Source organism: Cervus canadensis, chromosome 10 (assembly GCF_019320065.1).
Source record: "Cervus canadensis isolate Bull #8, Minnesota chromosome 10, ASM1932006v1, whole genome shotgun sequence".
In the NCBI taxonomy this organism is placed as follows: domain Eukaryota; kingdom Metazoa; phylum Chordata; class Mammalia; order Artiodactyla; family Cervidae; genus Cervus; species Cervus canadensis.
Genome location: NC_057395.1, coordinates 74158095 through 74178349, shown reverse-complemented (window position 1 = coordinate 74178349; position 20255 = coordinate 74158095). Strand labels below are relative to the sequence as shown.

Genomic DNA, 20255 nt, shown 5'->3' with positions numbered 1-20255 from the left:
CCCACCTTTCATCATCAACGGCAGTGTTATCCTTTTGCCATGTACTCAAAGTCCAGATTTAATTTCAGGGTGATATCAGACTCTTCAAATGCATGGGAGAGCATCCCCTCTTTTTCTTTGCTTTGTAGTTTGTGGAGGATGGGACTTATTTACCCTTTCCTTGAATGTTTGGTGGTACTCTTGTTTAAAACAAGCAGGACTTGGTGCCTTTTTAGAGATGTATGTCTTTATCCATAATTTCAGTTTCCCATGGCCATTGATTTATTATATTTATTTAAAGAATTTCCTCTTGGGTTAATTTTGATAATTTGTACCTTCCTGAAAAGGGTCAACTTCACCCAGGTTTTCAAGTTCACTGGTATAATATTGCTCTTGGTATTCTCATAATTGGAACTGGTGGCTCAGATGGTAAAGAATCTGCAAGCAATGCAGGAGACCGGAGTTTGATCTCTGGGTTTGGAAGATCCCCTGGAGAAGAGAATGGCTATCCACTCCAGTATTCTTGCCTGGAGAATTCCATGAACAGAGGAATCAGACTGGCTATAGCAGTCCATGAGGTCGCAAAGAGTCAAACGTGATTTAGCAACTAACATTTTCACTTTACTTTCACTATTCTCATAATTTAAAAAAAACACCAAGAGGAACTTCCCTGGTGGTCCAGTGGCTAAGACTCCACACTCCCAAAGCAGGGGGCCCTGGTTCGATCCTGGTCAGGGAACTAGATCCCACATGCCACAACCAAGAGTCAAATGCCACAACTAAAGATTCCTTATGCTGCAACTAAGGCCCGGTGAAGCCAAATAAATAAATACTTAAGAAAAGAAAATCTCCTCTGAACCTATAATAATGTCCACTCTTTCATTCTGGATGTTGGTTACTGATCTCTTTTTCTCTTTTTTTTTCCTTATTTGTGTTTACCAACGGCTCACCTACTTTAATGGTCTTTTCAATTACCAGTTCTTATTAATTTTCCTGGTTTTTCTAATAAACGTACTTAAGGTTATCTGGATTAGACTCTGCCTGCATCCCACAGGTTTCACTACTTTGTATCCTTGCTCATTTATGAACAGTAAGCCTGGTGACAAATACCCATCAAAATCCATTCTGATTAAGCTGGTGACAGCTGGGCTTTTCCCGGCCTGCTCTGCTGTGGTCCAATCCCATTACTTTTTGTCCTTGGCTGCTTGGAGGCACGAATGCAGAAAGGAAATTGTTGACAAATTTGCTTTAGAAAAATGACTCAGAGTGCAGATGGACTCCCTGCCCACTCCTTCTCCTCCGAGGCAGGCATATTTTAAGAGCGAGGTTGCTTAATCCTGCCTCTAGATTAGCCAGCGAGGGGCCTGCTTCCTGGGAGGGAAACCCGGGCCATCTTTCTCGTGTTGTCTGTATGTTTAACTTCTCTGAAGAGCATTAAAGAGGCTGTGGCCCATGTTGCATTAATGGTCAGTTGGGCAGGACGTCTTGGAGAGCAGCTCAGCGCTGACATGGTGAAATATAGCTCCTGCAGAACCATAAATCAGATGCTTAGCAATCAGGCCTGTGTCAGGCAGGCAGCCACGGCCTGCCCAGACTCCAGCCACTTCTGAGTACCCCCGCATGATCCTTCCCAGAGCTCCAGCAGCATCTAGAAATGTCCTCCCTCTGGCCCACCCGCCTGCCTGGCCAGGCCTGAGTCGGGCCAGTGATACCTTTTGCCAAAACCTTTCCGTTGATCTCGTTTCTTATGAAGGACTCTTTTCTTCCACACACTCTGTGGACCTGTTCTCCAAGTCACCATTCATCTCAAAATTGTATCTTCTATGAAAGATAAATGTCCCAGCCTAGAAGTCCGCTTGGCCCGGGATCAGCCCTCCACTCTGTTCTCACTAGCTCTGTGACCCTCGAAAAGTGACCTCTCTGGGTTTCATTCTTCATCCATAAAATAGACTTAAAAAAAAAAACACAACTCCTTTGCATGGTACTTGTGAGATTTCAGTGAGAAAATGCACGCGTGATGCCGGGCACAGTGTTAGAGCTCAATACAAGTCAGCCCTGAGTAAGTTAACCTCTCCGCCTCAGTCTTCCCATCTCTAAAATGGGGATACGTAACAGAATCTGCCTCTGTGGCCGCTGTAAAGGCTAAATGAAGGCCCACAGGTGAGCCCTTCAGGGTTCACCTGAAGGGTGAGCGTTCAGGACATGTCAGCTGTCACTGGGATTGAGTTTATTATTCCCAACAGTGCCCCCTACTCAGCTCCAACCTCTGTCCATGTCCTACTTTATAGAAATGCATTTAGGTCCTCTGTTCATTGCTTTGTTCCTGTTGCGGGGGTCGGCGGGGAGGGAGGGTCCTCTAGTACTGTAGTGTGGTTTAGGTTGCTGTTGTCTGTGTGACTTTTGCACATACAATGCGAAGATGACATGCTAACTCACAGAGGAGTTTTTCATCTTCACTTTCTTCATGTACACTGGGGATTTATTCTCTTGCTGTCATTCTTTTTCCAGGCTTCCTGGCACATCTATCCTCCCTGCTCCCCTTTACCCTCTGAACCCACTGTCTACAGCGCTGTGCAAGTCGAGATTTCCCACCGGGAATCTCTGCTCTCAGCCAGATGGCAAGCGTTCTCCTGGGAGAGATCGCACAGTACAGCGGATACATGGAAGGGCTCTGGAGCCGCTGCCCGGGTCTGAAGACTGCCACTGCCAACTGTGTGATGTTGGGTTGTTCGCTTAACCTCTCTGTACCTCAGTTTCTTCATTTGTAAAATAGATGTTATGGACTTAATGTTTGGGTCCTCCCCGAATTCATGTGTGGAAGTGCGAACCCTCAGTATGGCTCTATTTGGAGAGGGGGCATCTAAGGAAGTCATTAACATTAAGTGAGGTTGTAAGGGAGGGACCCTGATCTGATAGGATTAGTGTGTTCATTTGGGCTTCCCTGGTGGCTCAAGGGTAAAGAATCTGCCTGCCAGTGCAGGAGACACAGGTTTGATCCCTGGGTCAGGAAGATTGCCTGGAGAAGGAAATGGCAACCCACACCAGTATTCTTGCCTGGGAAATTCCACAGACAGAGAAGTCTGGCGTGCTATAGTCCCTGGGGTCTCGAAGAATCAGACACAACTTAGCAACTGAGCACACACACTCATAATAGTCAGGAAGAGACTCAAAACTGGCTAGCACACACACTCTCTCTCTTTGTTTTCTCCTGTACACACATCGAGGAAAGGTCACATGGAGACAGCGAGAAGGTGATCTACAAGCTAGGAAAAGAACTTTCACCGGAAACCACGTTTGCCAGCCTCTTAATCTGGGACTTCTGGCCTCCAGAACTGTTGATCCCTCAGTCGTGTCCGACTCTGTGTGACCCCATGGACTGTAGCCCACCAGGTTCCTCTGTCCATGGGATTCTCCAGGCAAGAACACTGGGAGTGGGTTGCCATTTCCTTCTCCAGGGGATCTTTCCCTCCCCGGGATCAAACCTTCATCTCCTGCTTGGCAGGTAGATTCTTAATCACTGAGTCACCATGGAAACCTAACACAATGAGTCCAATGAGGCAAATGTTCTGTCCTGTCCAAGATGATAGCCATCAGCTACATGTGGCTTATTACATTAAAATCACTTAAGTGAAGTGAATTCGTTCAGTCGTGTCCAACTCTTTGCGACCCCATGGACTGTAGCCTACCAGGCTCCTTCCTCCAAGGGATTCTCCAGGCAAGAGTACTAGAGTGGGTTGCCATTTCCTTCTCCAGGGGATCTTCCCGACTCAGGGATTGAACCCAGGTCTCCTGCATTGCAGGCAGACGCTTTAACTTCTGAGCCACCAGGGAAGCCAGTTAAATACAATTAAAAATCCAGGGCCTCGGTCACACTAGCCATATTTCAAGTGCTCAGTAACCTCAGGGAGCCAGTGACTACTGGGCTGGACAGTGCAGAACAGAACACTGACATTGCTTAGAAAATTCTATTGGACAGCACTGCTCTAGAATATTGGCTTTCCAGTGGGTTTGACTGTGACCTTCCATAAGAGACACGTTTTCTATCACAGAGAGATTTAAATGACTGAAACAGAACTGATCTCACTGAAACAATTTCTCAAACAGTATTCGCTACTATGATCTGTGATGCACTCTTATCATACCTCTTTCAGTCAACTCTCCTTTATAAGTGTTTAAAAAATTGGCTTCTAATTACTAGAGAAACACAAATATAAACTATAATGAGGTGTCACCTTATACCAGTCAGAATGGCCATCATTACAAAGTCCACAAATAACAAGTGCTGGAGAGGGTGTGAAGAAAACCTCCTACACTGGTGGGTGAGAACATAAATTGGTGTAGCCACTATGAAGAAGAATATGGAGGTCCCTTAAAAAACTAACAACTGAGTTACCATATGATCCAGCAGTTCCACTCCTAGGCATGTGTCACAAAAAAACTCCTGATTCAAAAAGACACATACACCATGTTCATTGCAGCACTATTTACAATAGCCAAGACATGGACGCAACCTAAGTGTTCATCAACAGAAGAATGGATAAAGAAGACGTGGTACATATACACAATGGAATATTACTCAGCCATGAAAAAGAACTTACTAATGTCATCTGCATGACGTTAATCTCTGGGTCCACCCGTGGACCCAGAGATGACCATACTTAGTGAAGTCAGAGAAAGACAAATAACATGTGAGATCACTTTTATGTGGAATCTAAACTATGATACAAACGAACTTATTTACAAAACAGAAACAGACTCACAGACATAAGAAACAAACATATGGTCACCAAAGCAGAAAGGGAGTTTGGGATGACCAGATATACAACACTATATACAAAATAAACAATAAGGATTTATATTTAGCATGGTGAACTGCATTCAATATCCTGTAATAAACCATTTAGAAAAAAATATGAAAAAAATATATGTGTATAACTGAATCACTTTGTTGTACACCAGAAACTAACACAACACTGTCAATTAACTATACTTCAATACAACAAGCAAACAATAAATAAAACCTTAGTTTCATTCTAAGCAATATCGCCAACGATATCACTGGCATAATGTGCTAGTCATTCCCCTCCTCCCCCTCAAACATTAGTAAGAAAAAAAAAATAAGTTTAACAACAAAAAATATTCTTTTTTCAAGTAAAAGTAAGTTACATGTAGCCTGGGTCGTGCTGAACGCTAGGTAATTCGTAAATACCGTAGAGTTGACTAGGTGATATGTAAATACAAGGACTCCGCGTAGCATTTCTCAATGGGGTGCCCCGGGCATTTTGGGTGGAACGGTTCCTTGTTGCACAAGGTCGTCCAAAGTACTGGGTTATGTGGCCTCTCTGGCCCCGCCTGCTGGAAGCCAAAAATTCTTCCCTTTCGTGTGATAACCCACACTTCCCTCCCATTTCCACACTCACTCTCCCCCACTTGGCACCTGAGAGCTAGGGAAGGTGGGGAAAGCGAGGGCCGGCTGTCTCTCGCCTGAATCTGCCCTGCCCCACTCACCTCTTCACCAAGGGCCCCGCGGACGAACGGCACCGCCACCCCTGCGGTGCACTGAGCCCTGAAATCTTGCCAGGGGGCTTGCCCCCCAGCGCCTGCACTCACTGGGACGCAGGGCCGGGTCCCGCCCCAGCGTGGTGGGGGCGCACGCGCAGTTCGGTGAGCCCGCGAGGCTTGACCGCTCTGGAGCTGCCGGCCTGTGAATTTCAGTCGAGCCTGGCAGCCCCGCTAACTTTTCAGGTGAGGGTCCTCTGCCCTGGGTTTTACTGCAGGAGAAGCAGTTCTCGCACAAAGGCAAACCGGCCAGGTAATTGTCAAGACTTTTGCCCAGACTCCAGCAACTGAGGTCCAGGTCACCCACCACTGTCATATCTTTGCCATATCTCTGTATTACATGTATTGTTACTGAATTACGGTAAAATCAGGGATTGGGTAAGCTAGCTGTATTTTCTAGCTCATCACACAACGCATCTAACAACTATTAATCAGTTTGCCCCTGTACCAGGACAGTTACCCCATTCTTGTGTGGTCCCAGTGGCACAAGTGGCCACTGGTGGGGAGGCCCATCTGCCGGACATGTACACGGGAGCAGGCTCTGTGCTGACTGCTTCCATGTATCTCCCACCATCACGATAACCCTGGAGGGTAGGGGCTTTTCAGCTACCCATTTAACCCATGAGAAAACTGAGATTCAGAGAGATGCAGTGACTCGCTCAGGTCACACAGCCCAGGAGATGGTGGGGCCAGGAGCCAAAGGCAGACTGAGCTGATGAGCAGGTGCTTGCCCTGAACTCAGGACGCACATCCCGAATGTCCAGAGGGAAAGCTGAACTTGGCACCTACTTTGTCTCTGACCAGTTCTCCCTCGGTGGATTCTCCCCGTGAGCCCTTTCATCCTTGAGGCCCGGAATCACCGATTTAATGCAAAAACACTTGCTTCCACCATTGCCCTCTTTGGTCTTCTCCACCCGGCAGCCAGAGGGCGCCTCTGAACCACGAGTCAGGGCATGTTGCTCCCCTGCTCAAAATCCTCCAATGGCTTCTGGTTACTCTCAGAATGTTATCTGGAGCCTTACCATGGGCCATATGATCTGTCTTCCCCTCTCCCAAATGGCCCTCCACAATCTTTCCTGCTTGGGCTCTGGCAGCACAGATCTCTCCTCCCTATTCCTGGAACTTCCCAACGTTGCCCATGCCCCAGGGCCTTTGCACTGCTGTTTTCTCTGTCTGGCACACTCTTTGCTTAGATACCCACATGATCCTCTCTTTCACCTCCTTCAGGTCTCTGCTCCAATGTCAGAGACGTCTTATCTGGCTATACCAAGTAAAATACCCCCTGGGTCCATCTCCTCCGACTCTGCTAGGCTCTCTTTGGAGCATTTCATCTGACATTTTATATTCAGTTATTTATGGTCTGTTTCCCCAACCGGAAGGTCAGTGCCTCCAGGGTGGGGGATCTTGCTGTGGTTTTTTTTTTTTTTTGGCCACTGAATTCACAGCACTTAGGAGTAGGGCCTGGCAAATGCTAAATTCTCCATAAATCGCTGCTGCTTGTGGAAGCCGACCTCCTAATTCACAGAGAGCACTGCAGGCTCAGAGAAAGGGATCAGACTTTGCTCCCTAATTGCCGTCATCTAACCATCGGCCCAGGAGCCAGGCCTCGCACTGGACTCCCGCAGACAGCGCGCCTCTGCCCAGCCCGGAACAGCCTCCTTGCGGAGCTCCACGAGGCTGCTCTTCAGATTTTGACAGGGGCTCCCCGGCACCAGCAAGCAGAATGTTTTCACTTGTGTGAGTCTTAACTTCTCCATCGAGGAACGTGGTTTCAATTCTGCCGAGGTGCCCTTGGGGCTTCTGGCACTGGGGACATTTTGGGAAAAAAAAAAAGTGTAGAGAATAAAAACAAACTGTCTTCCCTGAGTAGATCCAGCTGGTGATTAAGATGGTTTTCTAAGAGGTGCGACTTTGACTTTGGGGCCAGTGAGGAATAGCAGAGGCGGCAAGGTTCTGAAGATATGGGCTTGAACTCAAACACAACGGTCCCCTCAAAATACCTGGCTCTGAGTCTCAGTTTCAACCAAGGTGGACAAAGCCCCTACTATGCATCTGCCCTTCTATTGCATAAGAGCTTCAAACGCTTATGTATTTGCCTTGACAGTTTGGTATCATTGGGCTTCCCTGGTGGCTCAGATGGTAAAGAAGCTGGCTGCAATGCGGGAGACTGAGTTTGATCCCTGGGTTGGGAAGGTCCCCTGGAGGAGGGCATGGCAACCCACTCCAGCATTCTTGCCTGGAGAATCCCATGGACAGAGGACCCTGATGGGCTACAGTCCATGGGGGTCGCAAAGAGTCAGACACGACTGAGCGACTACCACACACTTGGTGTCATTGCTGGAGTGTCCCAGACATCTCAGACCCCAGGTGCCCTCAACAGAGGGATGGATTCTTCATCTCCCCTGTGTCGCCCATCACAGAGAGCAGCACCATCACCCAGGTCAGGCTGAGCCCAGGAGTCTCTCTTGACTCCTCCCTCTCCCTCATCCCCCTTTCCAACCCGTGAGCAAGGCCTCTCAGCTTTACCGCCATCCCTACGTGTACGTCTTCTCCCATCTCAATCCAACCCATTTTTCTTCTTCTGCTTGGAGGTGCCTCTACGTTAGTCCCCCAGTCTCTCCCTTCCCCCTCCTATTGCCTCTTCTCCATGCAGCAGCCAGACTGGTCATTGTAACACATAGACCAAGTCACGTGGCTCTTCTTGTTTCATGCTCCCCTGCCCCACGGCTGTCCACAGCACTCAGAATAAACCCTGACGTTTATGGCTTGTGTCTGGCTCACGCCTGCCTCTCTAGACTCATCTCTCTCAGCTTTCACTCACCCAGTCACTCACATGCAGTCTCGTGGCCTTCCTGCCAAACCTAGAAGACATCACACTAGTTTTCACCTCAGGGCCTTTGCACCTGCTGACCTCATCTCCTTTAATCTCCACCTGACTGACCCCTGCCATCATTCAGGCCTTGGCTCAAGTGCCATGTCCTTGAGACACCTTCCCTGACTCCCTCGAGAATGAGAATGCTGTTCCCCCCACCCTGCTCCCTCACTATCACACCTAATTGTTTTATTTTCTTCACATCCTCTTCACTCTCACAAGCATTCTTGTTTATGGATTTGTTTGGCTGTTTATTGCCTGGTCTCCAGGGATTTAAGGTGAATCAGACAGACATGCTCTCTGCTCTCATATAAGTAACATTCTCAGCAGGAGACAGGGAAAAACTAAATCTACCCTGGACTTTTCAACTACAAGGGCCAATAGTTTTCATTTTCTGCTAAAGCGACTTGGGTTTTGCTATGTGTGATCAGCAGAGTCTTTACTACATTAGGCTTCATAATACTTACTGAATTCAACTACCATGTGGTTTTTTTTCAATTTAAAAATTTAAGCTCTTTCTCTCTCTTTTTTCCCTCCAAGACACGAGAGGCCTTGGTAAAGAGAGCTTGCATGTTGCTTTTGGCGAAAGAGATAGTTTTGGGCTTTGATGTTACTGGCATTTCCCACTACTCCAAAGCTCTCTTTCTTCCTCAGCAAGTTTCTATCTCAATCCTCTCTTGAAAAAGAGGCTGGGCAGAGAGCATCAATCCCATTTCACAGACATGAGGACTGAGGCCCAAATGGCTTGTTGAGACTGGACAAACACAAGACGGATCATTTCAGCAAGCATTTCCCCTCTGGAACTCTAGGACAGCAGAACAGAAAGGAAACCCTGTATCCTTTCCTGATGATAAATATTAGCAATGCTCCAGGCTGGCCAGGACAGATTTGAAGTTTATAGCCTCGATGTTTCTACTTTGCAATGGAGTCCCCAGGGATTTTTCAGATTCTAGGAAAAAATATTCCTACCAGGATAAATAGAATTGTTCTTTCATAAGCAGTTATATTTTAGGTTGCCTTTATTTTTCTATCTGTTAAGCCAATAACGAGAATGTAATTTACAAATCTAGAAGATTCCCATGTTAATTTTCTTATCAGACAAACTTTCCTTACCTTGGAGAAAGCTGTTTGCTCTTTCACTGGGGGAAGGTGGTGCATTTTATTTCCTTCCTTGCTTTCGCTACCAGGAAGCTCAGAGACAGACTCTGAATTGCTGTAGTTAACCCAAGCCAGATTTTTATTTTTGTACAATGCCTCAGCTTTGTTCATTACGTGGCTTTCTATTCCTTTGTGTTTGCTTTAGTAGCTCTATTTTAAATATGTTTTCTATTTGAGATTCTTCCCCAATCTTTTGGACACAGGCAGTGTATAAACAAATGAATTAAATTTATTTCTGAAGCTGCTCTCCCCCTTCTCCCATCTCCCTTGCTCCTTGCTTAAGGGCACAGGAGCTGATACTTTAAATCATCATGCTCCCCCTCCCCTTTCTCTTTGTAAAACATGTTTTCAGGGGAATGTAAATTGTTTTTAAAAGCTTCCATCCTGGCCCACTGCTAATTATTCCTGACCCAGGAGGATCCATACTAATTTGCCTTAATAAACTTTATTAAATAGTAAATTTCAGGAGGAAGAAACTACACAGCTTTGATTGGATTAGTAAAACTGCCAGTGGACATCACCGCTAGAGCAGAGAGAAAAGCCCATTAACCGCAGAGGGAATCTGGTCAAGTGTGTTTCCAATAAGCTATGGCTGGCCACAGTCCTATGCCTTCTTAGCGGTTGCAAGCAAAAGTTTCTAGCCTCCAAATGAAAAAGAAAAAGGCAATGTCTCCACCCCCAAACCAGATGCAGGTGATTAAATAAAGCAACTATGGAATGAAACAAGTAATCACAATTCCAAACCTCCAGGTCATTGAAGAACAGATGGGTATCTGCGAGGTTGAAGATCATTTCTTCCATCATGAGGCCGATGCGCACGGACGCCGTGGTGTCCTGTTAGGAGGAAGGGGAGAAAAGCGTGTAAGTGGAGTCTGTGTCATCGCAGCCTCCCCTCCTCTGGTCCCACCTGTGAACGGCGGTTGTGGTCTGTCTTCATCTCTGTGGCTCCCCCACAGCCTACAATGTGTGTCCAGGTGGGCTCAGGGTGATAATGTCGCACAGCTTCTGGGATTTCACTTCTACCTTTTCATCATTTCTGTTTATCCTCATCAGTGTTTAAATCCCCACCCCCCACCCCAACTATGCCTCTGGAATGGCACCTGTGTTCATTGTTGCAAGAACCACAAATGGCTGGAGGAAAAGAGAACCTCTTGGAAAACAAGACATTTCAGCGAAAGCAGTATAAACCATGTATAAACTACTGGCAGAGTTGGGATCTTGACGTTGCCTTCCTGCTCCAGATGTTTAAAAAAACCACTGTTATCTAACAAGAGAGGACTAACTATAAAAACACAAACAAAACCCACTGTAGTACATCCATACCAGAGAAAACTAGGCAGCCATTAAAAAAATGGAGTCATGCTAGAACTCCTGACATGAAAGAATCATCCAGAAACACAGTATTAAGGAACAAGAGCAAATTGTTTCACAGTATATTGTGTAAAGGGCATCCCAGGAGGCGCTAGTGGGAAAGAACCTGCCTGCCAATGCAGGAGACATAAGAGACGCCGGTTTGATCCCTGGGTTGAAAAGATTCCCTGGAGGCAGGCATGGCAAACCACTGCAGTAATCTCGCCTGGAGAATCCCATGGACAGAGGAACCTGGCGGGCTACGGTCCTTAGGGTCACAAAGAGTCAGACATGACTGAAGCAATTTAGCATGCATGCAATTACTGTGTAAAACACAGTGTACAATAAAAGGGTCCACTCTCTCTCCCTCTCTTTCCTACACACATAGTGTGTAGACTGCATTACTCTTCATCCATATTTGGGGTCCCTTCCTGAAAAGCTTCTCCCTGTAGGAAGATGATACATGCCAGAGACTGGCAAACTACAGCCCGCAGGTCAGAGCTAGCCTGCTGTCTGTTCTGAACGGCTCACAAGTTGAGTGATTTTTACATTTTTGGACAGTGTGTTGTATATGATTGCTTTTGGGCTTTGAAGGCTGAGGTGTGTAGTTGTGACAGACCCTTACCGATCCTAAAGTGCTGACTATCTGGCCCCCTGAAGAGAAAGGCTGCTGACCCCTGATATAGAAGTTCCCTGTGGAACTCAGTGGTGACCATGTGACTTGCTTTGGCCAATGAAATGTGAGCAGAAGATATGTTTCACTTCTAGTTGGAAGGGCTTCCCTGGTGACTGGGATGGTAAAGAATCTGCCCGCAATGCAGGAGACTCAAGTTTGATCCCTGGGTCAGGAAGATCCCCTAGAGAAGGGAATGGATAACCACTCCAGTATTCTTCTTGCCTGGAGAATTCCATGGACAGAGGAGCCTTGTGGGATCCCAGTCCATGGGATTTCAAAGAGTCAGACACAACTGAGTGACTTAACACTTTCCCCAACTTTTTTTCCCCACTTCTGGTTGGAAGCTTTAAGAGCTAGTGTATGGTTTGCCATGCTCTCTTCCCACTTCACAAGGCTAAATGTTCCAGCTACAAGTGACTCGGTCAGCTTGGGTTCCAGAATAAAGATGATGAGTGTCAGAGCTACAACAGACCACAACGGACATGTACCATAAATAAGCAGGTGAGATTTGGGGCATGCTTGTTACCGCAGCATAACCTCACTGATTCCAACTGACGCATGTGGAAAATACAGAGCACCCACATGGGAAATATAGTGCATACTGGTTCTCAACCCTGGCTGCACGCTTTGTGATGTGAGGAGCATTTAAAAATCAATAAGATCAGAATGGCTGCGGGTGGGATCCAGGCACGAGAAAAGTTTAAACTCCCCACCTGATTTCAATGTGCAGTCAAGGTGAAGAACCACTGGTCTACAAGGAGAGACAACACTTAGTAATAGTCCCCATTAGTATCTGTTAGGCGCTTTCTCTGTGCCACTCTCTAAGTATTTACTAACTCATTTAATCCCCACAATGGTCTCTGAGGTGAGCACTTATTATCTTCCCATTTCAGAGATGTGAACACTGAGGCTCACAAAGCAACCTGCTCAAGGTGCTACAGCTAGCGAGTGCTGGGATCTGAAGCCAGTAATCTGGCTCAGGGCAGCTCGGCTTCAGAGGAGGCCTTGGAGGGGCCAGGATTGGGAGAGGAGTAAAGGTGGCCTTGACCTCCACACACCTCTTTTCCCAGTTGAATTCTTCACCAGAAGGCTGTATTACCTCTGTTATAAAAACAAATAATGAATGACATAAACCCTTCTTGACCCTTAGAAAAATAAAAAATCGCAGCTGGTGATCTCAGCTTCACACACATACACAACTGTGAAGAATCAAGCCCAGGAACACAGCCATTAGGTGAAACACCTCATCAGGGCTTCCATAGCCAAAGCTTAGCACGCTGGGCCCTGGCTGGAAATCGCAGGGCAGAGTGGTCCATGAAAAACGAAGACGAAACGGGGAAAACAAACTCCTTGGAGCCACGTAAGGAATCACTGTGTGACCTGGGAAAAGGTTTGGGGGGTGTTTCCACACACTTCTTGAACCCAAATCGTTTCACCTCTGCAGGACTGCATACATTCTTTCTTGGTGAGGCTGTTTGTACCCCTAACCACCTATGCCAGCCCTCCATGTACTAAGTGGGAAGCAAGAAGAAGGAGCCATCTAGATTCATCCACTGAAAGGATTTATTCAGAAAAACGTCAACTCTCAGGCCAGCACACAGAACAGGAAAAGCAATTACTGTAGACAAAAATGGCTTACCTGTGACAAGTGTTTGCATAGTTATAAGAAGCCGAATCCTCTACATCAATAAAGCTGAAATGATGACTTACTGATCTTGGGAGGATGTGGAGAGGAAGTCTACATGTGTGAGAGAGGCAAGGGTGGGTGAGAAGAGAGAGCTAAAGTCTTATGTTGTAGTTTGGGAAGCCAGAGACCCTGCCTAAAACAGAAAAAAATCATGGAGCAGGTAAAGAAGCAGGTTACTTAGAAATTTGAAGGTAAATATCCAAAGAATCAAGAAAAGTTGAAAGTGTTGCCTCTGGGCAAAAAAACAGGGTGGGGGGTTGGGGGAAATCACTGGGGGCTGCTTGCTGTGTTTCATAATCCTCTCCTTTGGAGAAGACATGAGTTTTAAACTCTATGCATATATTTCTTGGATTAAAAGGAAACTAAATTAAAAACAAAAGGAGGGGCTTTCCTGGTAGTCCAGTGGTTAAGAATCCATCTGGCAAAGCAGGGGACACGGGTCTGATTCCTGGCCCAGGAAAATTCCATATGCTATGGGGCGACTGAGCCTGTGCGTGACAGCCACTGAGCCCGCGTGCCCGAGAGCCCGAGCTTGACAACAAGAGCCGCCACCGCCGTGAGGAGCCCGAGCGCCGCGACTGGAGAGCGCCGCGCAGCAGGGAAGGCCCAGTGCCGCCGAGAAGGGAAACCTCCGCAAGCAGCATCACCCTCCAGTCAATACTGTGCGCTTAGCCACTCAGTCGTGTCCGACTCTTTGTGACGCCATGGACTGTGGCCCACCAGGTTCCTCTGTCCATGGGGATTTTCCAGGCAAGAATACGGGAATGTGGCTTGCCATTTCCTTCTCCAGGGGATCTTCCCAACCCAGGGATCGAGCCCAGGTCTCCCTTATTGAAGGTGGGTTCCTGTCTGAGCCACCAGGGAAAGCCCAGAGTAAATACTACCCTAGAGAAAAATCCAGATATGTGAACAAGGGATGTGTAAAAAGATGTTCATTACAGAGTTGTTAGTAAATTGCAAATGACGGGAAACAATTTAGCTGTCCACCAAAGGAGATTAGAGAAATAAAATGTAGAATATTCATGCAATGGAAAACTAAATTCAGTGGAAAGAAATGAACCAGATCTCCAAGTGTTAACGTGGACACATCAAAAAAATATTATTGAGTGAAAGTATATATCTGAGAGTTATATACTGCATGTTATTACCATTTATTGGAAACATATAAAATGTTACTACATATTTTCCATGGGCCCTTATATATCTGTAAGTATCTGCAAAGATATATTGATAATCAGAACAGTAATTACCTCTGGAAAACAGAGTGAAGGGGAGAGAGGAATTAGAAGTGATGATCAAAGTGAACTTTAGCATTATCTAAAATATTCTCAAAAAAATTTTTTTTAAGAGAAGAGATTCGAACATTTCTGGGATTATTAAAAACTGAAACAAAAACTTCAAGACACCCAAAGGTTTCTGAGGAGAACTTTTAGAACACCTAACTACTCCCTAAGCATTCTCTTATTTCAGTTTTTTCTAAAATCTGCTTGCATGAGGCCTATTAGATTATTTTAAACTGTGTAGTTGGGAACCTCTTTTCAAGATACTTGATAAAAACTAGTTGTACTGAGGTGGAAAAGTCTAGAATAGCCCAAGAAAAGCACAACTGTCCCTGTAGTTAAGTAACACACAGTCACTCTGGGCCAGACCACTGTATCCAAGTAGAAAATGTTTTTCTCAGGGTTGTAAAGACTGAGAAACGAAGAAACAAAAATTGGTGGAGGCTGAGCATTAATTAATGTAGAGAACAGGATGACAGACAGGCAGGGGTTTCATCTCATGCTGCCCCCTGAAAGCATCCCTGACATGCTCTATAAACACACCATCCTGGTTTGGTAGCTTAATTCACCCCGTGTAGCTTGGAGAGGGAGGAAGCCTGCCTGAACTAGCACACCTCCCAGTCAAAGAAAGTCTAAAATATGGAGTCTTTGCGCCATGTTTTTCCAACTAATAAAAGGACTAAATGAAATAGCACACGTGTAAACCCCTAGCCCAGGGTCGGGTTTATCAGGCATTCTACGAGTGCTGGTTATTGTCAAAACATCCCGGTTTGCTTCCTCGTGTTTCTGTAAACCCAGCAGGAACATCCAGAATCAGATGGTACTCTATGAAAGATGTGCTTTATGAGAATACCATCTCACATGAAAACCATTTTCTTAATCATTACATGCTCTTTGGATTAAAAAAAAAATCAGTGGTTAATTTCTTAAGCAAGTTAACAGCAAGAAACAGATTGTGCTTAAAAAACAATCAATTTAAATCAGAATGGAGAACTGAGAAAAGCAAGTTTTTCCAAAACAGGCTTCGATTTGTAACTTGTCAGTGGAAAGGACTGTGCTGGGGTCTGGTGGGGTTGGATGGATGGAATGTCATCTTTGACTCAAGAATCTGTGGGTGGCTTTCTCCCCACGAAGGTACAAATCAGACTGCAGATTTTTTCAATGTGCTCTCATGTTCTACAGATTTGTCAGGGTTCGGTTTTGATGACGGCGAGGTGGGCTACGCACGCTTTCATTTAGGAGGCTGATGAGGACGTTCCAAGCACTGGAACACCCCCCTCGAGGCAGATGCTGTGGGTCTGGATGCAGCTGTAACCTAATTATCACGCATTCTTGGTGAGGTTCTCTTAATTAGAGGAAGATGCTAGGGGTGTTTACCATATGGGCCCCTCAAAGATCTGCCTTGTGGATCAGTAAGTTATCTTTTGACGACGTATGGCTGTATTTCCTGGATGGGGTGGAGGGAGAGGGTAGGAGCCTTAAAACAGAAAGTCTTTTCCTAAAACGAAATTAATCAAATATCAAACAAACTTGAATGAGGAAAATGGCATGTGGATTCCTGGAGGTTTCAAAATCTGAATGCAAAAATTCTTTGTGGTTAATTTAGATGTTAATTTAGATGACGGCAATTGTTTTCTGTCAAGCGCCTTCATCACTCCCAAATATCCAAGCTCTTCGATTTAAGCCGTATTCTTAGAGGTCTTCTGCCCAATCCCTGTGGATTAGGAGGAAACCATTTTCATTTCTGAAGGAGTCCAAGTTTTGAACCAAAAAGTCGTATGTAATGAATCACAGCTCTATTCGTCCAAAAGAGAATTTCCTTTATTGAATTTTCCAAGTTTTCTATTTTAAGCACATGATGCTTTTGTAGTAGATGGTTTATCATTTAATTCCGTTTATAATTCAAAGAGGTGAGAGCCACACATTATTTATTCAGCATCATGACACTTTGAAGAAAAGAAAGGCACACCCCAATTAATCTTGAAATTAACTTATAAGACTGTGGTCTTTTTTTTTTTTCTTCACAGCTGGCTGGATAATAATAATAGCCACTCATTACTGAGTGTTTTGCAGTAGGTTAAGAGTGTGGGTTCTGAGCCAGACCGCTTATTATGCTCAAGGCTAGTTCCACCTCTTACCACTAGATGACCTTGTACAGGTTACTTAACCTCTGTGCGCCTCAGTTTTTCATCTGTAAAATGGGGTTAATCAACTCATAAAACTGTTATTAATACAAAGATTAAACGAGTTTTTCAAAGAGTAGGTTGTCATCCTTTTAGTGAATGTTTCCTTTAAAAAGGACCAGCTTAAAAGAGAAAAAAAAGAATGAAAGAAATATAAGAGAATCTAGGGGTTACTAAACTACAGTTGTCTGTTTTTATAAAGTTTTACTGGAACACAGCCATGCCCACTTGTTCGCTCAGTGCGTGTGGCTGCTTTTGGGCTATAATGGCAGAGTTGATAGCTCCTGCAGAGCCTAGCTTAAATCCTAAAATATTTATTATGCCACTGGGGAAAAATTTACCAATCTCTAGAATAGGTGACAAAACATCAAAGTACATCATCATATGCAAATTCATACGAAAATATTGGGGGATCATACCCACTGTTTCCAAAATCTACTTCTGGATATTCTGGTTACACAAATACATTTTCCATTTTGTCTTAAACTGATGTGTGCTGTTTCTGTTGCATGCAATTGGAAGATTCTTGACTCTGCTCACGGCCTCCCTGTGTCTGCACCAGAACAGGTATATTTCTGTCAGAGTGGCAATGACCACAGGCAAGTTCAAGTGCTTCTGCACATCTTAGGAATAACTGAACCTTTCCAGGCAGCACTTCAGAAGACTGTCTTCTCTTCTGATGGCACCTCTTACTCCCTCAACCCTAAAGTGTTGTGAAGTCAAGTACACGGAAGGGTCTGATTTATTATCTGGTCTTAGGGCCACAGTCTCTTCCTTATACAAGCACTGCCTAATGGAGCAAGTGGCTTTCCTCCAACGAGCACCACAAATCGCCTCCATCATTCACCAGGTGTGCATGAAAGTGGCCACAGGCAAGAAGCTCCCTGAAGCAAAGCGACTGGGAACATTAACTGCGGAGTCAGCCGGACCTGGCTTCAAATCCCAGGACTGCCATTCCCCAGGGACATGACCTTGGATGAGATGTTCACCCTCCCTGGGTCTCAGTTTCCTCACCTGAATATAAGCAAGTGACTCCTTTCTAGGGCTCCCATAGGATAATGAGTGTGATATGATTTCCTCCTGGTGCTTAGGTATTATTAGCATAGGCAAATTAGCAAAAAGGAATTAGCCAAAACCTTCCATCAGAAAGCTTTCCCCACTTAGAAATTCCTGTGCAATAGTTTCACCTGGTATTTCCTAAACCATGGCCATTCTTGTAACACCTTTGCAAGTTTTCACACACTGCTTAGGATTTAGCTTAGGATCTTCCTTTAATTGAGCTACCCTTCCTGCACTTTTTTTTTTTTTAAACAAACGCATTCAGTTCAGAAAGAAACTTGTCCTCATCACCACAGATGGCAAACCTGTTCCACTCACCATCACTGGGAAGTTAAACACGAAGATGAGCATGTATGTTAGTTTCTTGTGGATGCTGTAACAGATTACCACAGATTCAGTGGCTTGAAACAACACAGGTTTATCCTCTTACAGAGTTCCAGAGATTAGAAATCTAAAATCAAGGTGTTTCAGACTTCCCTGGTGGCACAGTGGGTAGGAATCTGCCTGCCAAAGCAGTGGAGAGGGGTTCGATTCCTGGTCCGGGAAGATTTCACGTGCCATGGAGCAACTAAGCCTGTGTGCCACGCGGCTGAGCCCCTGTGCTGCCACTGCTGAAGCTCGGAGCCCTTGCTCCGCAACAGGGGAAGCCACCGCAATGACAGCCGTGTGCCACGGCCAGAGGGCAGCGCCCGCTCTCTGCGATCAGAGAAAAGCCCGTTCAGCACCGAAGACCCACTGCGGCCGGAAATAAATAACATAAATACAACAATAAAGTCAAGGTGTTCCTTCGGGAGCTTTCTTTTTTTTTTTTTCCTTCGGGAGCTTTCAAAGGCGAATCAGTCCATGGGGGCATTTGGGGAGAGTCGATATTGTGATTTATAGTGAGAAATATATATTTGGGTTTTGTCCCTGTTTCTGGCACAGAACTCCTAAAGCCCTTGGAATTTCTAATAGCCAAGATATGGAAGCATCCTAAGTGCCCATCAGTAGTTGAATGGATAAAGATGATATGGTGTGTATATACAACGGAATGTTACCCAGCCGTGAAAAAGAAGGAAATCTTGCCATTTTGACAAGATGGATGGACCTGGAGGATATTTTGCTCAGTGAAATAAGCTGGACTGAGAAAGACAAATACTGTATGTTTTCACTTATATGTGGAATCAAAACACCAAAACAAACAAACGTAAAATGAAAACACTCATAGATACAGAGAACAAACAAGTGGTTGCCTGAGGAGAGAGGGGTGGGCAGAATAGGTGAAGAGGATTGAGAGGCACAAACTACCAGCTGTAAAATACATAAGTCACGGGCACGTAATGGACAGCACAGAGAATACACTCAATCATAATAACATTTTATGCTGTGAAATCTATAAAAATACAGAATCATTATGTTTCATACCTGAAGAAGGAAATGGCAACCCACTCCAGTATTCTTGCCTGGAAAATCCCACAGAAAGAGGAGCCTGGTGGGCTACAGTCCATGGGGTCACAAAGAGTCAGACAGGACTGAGCGACTTTCCCTGGGGTGATGAACATATTCACATGTTGGGAAGGGGGCATACCCCAGTTGCATGTGGGTGCTCCTGTGCTGGGGACCCTTCTGGACCCTCCTTATGTATTTCTCCACATGGTTGTTCATCTGTATCCTTCATAATATCCTTTGTAATAAACTAGTCCCTGTATGTAAGTGTTTCTTTCAGTCCTGCGAGCTCCAGCAAATTAGTTGAACCCAAGGAGGGGGTCGGTCATGGGAACCTCTAATTTATAGCTAGTTGGTCAGAAGCACAGGTAACAATCTAGACTTGCAACTGGCATCTGAAGTGGGGGCAGTCTTGTGGGACTGAGTCCTTAGTGAGTGGGATTAACCTGTGTTGCTGTCTTCAGGAGGACGGAGTCAGAATTGAATTAACTGCTTGGTGATGTTGGAAAATACACATTAGAGGGTGCCAGGGATACAGGACAGTCATATGTAATGAAAAATTGTCACACATCCCACGTAACTTTCCCATCTCTTTGCTGGACACTCTTGTTATAAAAAACCTGTTTCTAATTATCCGAGCCTAGCCTGTAACTCATGTCTTTACTTTATTCCTAAGGGGCCTTTAGATCATCACTGAGAGAGGGAGATGGTGAAGGATACTGGAAATAAGCACATCTGTATGCTGGGCTATATACAGCTAGCTAGCTTCCACTCATCTCCAAAGCTACTGTCCACGCAGCAGCCAGATTGGTCTTTTTAAAACAAAAACCAGAACTGTCCCTCCTCTTTTAAAACCCATCAGCATCCCCTGGCCCTGGGAATAACGCCAGCATCCTTCACTTTTCCACTCTAACCCACTGATCTGCTCTGTGAGCTTGCCAACTCGATACTGCCTCAGGGCCTTTGCACTTGCTGTACTCACTGCCTGGAATCCCCTTTCCCCAGAAGCTTCCATGGCCAGCCCCTC

General features: G+C 45.4%; 1 protein-coding gene across 4 annotated transcripts in view; it reads right to left on the bottom strand.

The window, feature by feature from the left end:
• Positions 1–20255, bottom strand: part of EYA2 (EYA transcriptional coactivator and phosphatase 2) — a 253650-nt gene that overhangs the window by 32400 nt on the left and 200995 nt on the right. For all 4 annotated transcript variants that reach the window (XM_043479366.1, XM_043479365.1, XM_043479367.1 and 1 more), the window contains one exon: positions 10313–10402. In XM_043479366.1, coding sequence (XP_043335301.1) covers positions 10313–10402 — 90 coding nt within the window. The remainder of the gene's footprint in view (positions 1–10312; positions 10403–20255) is intronic.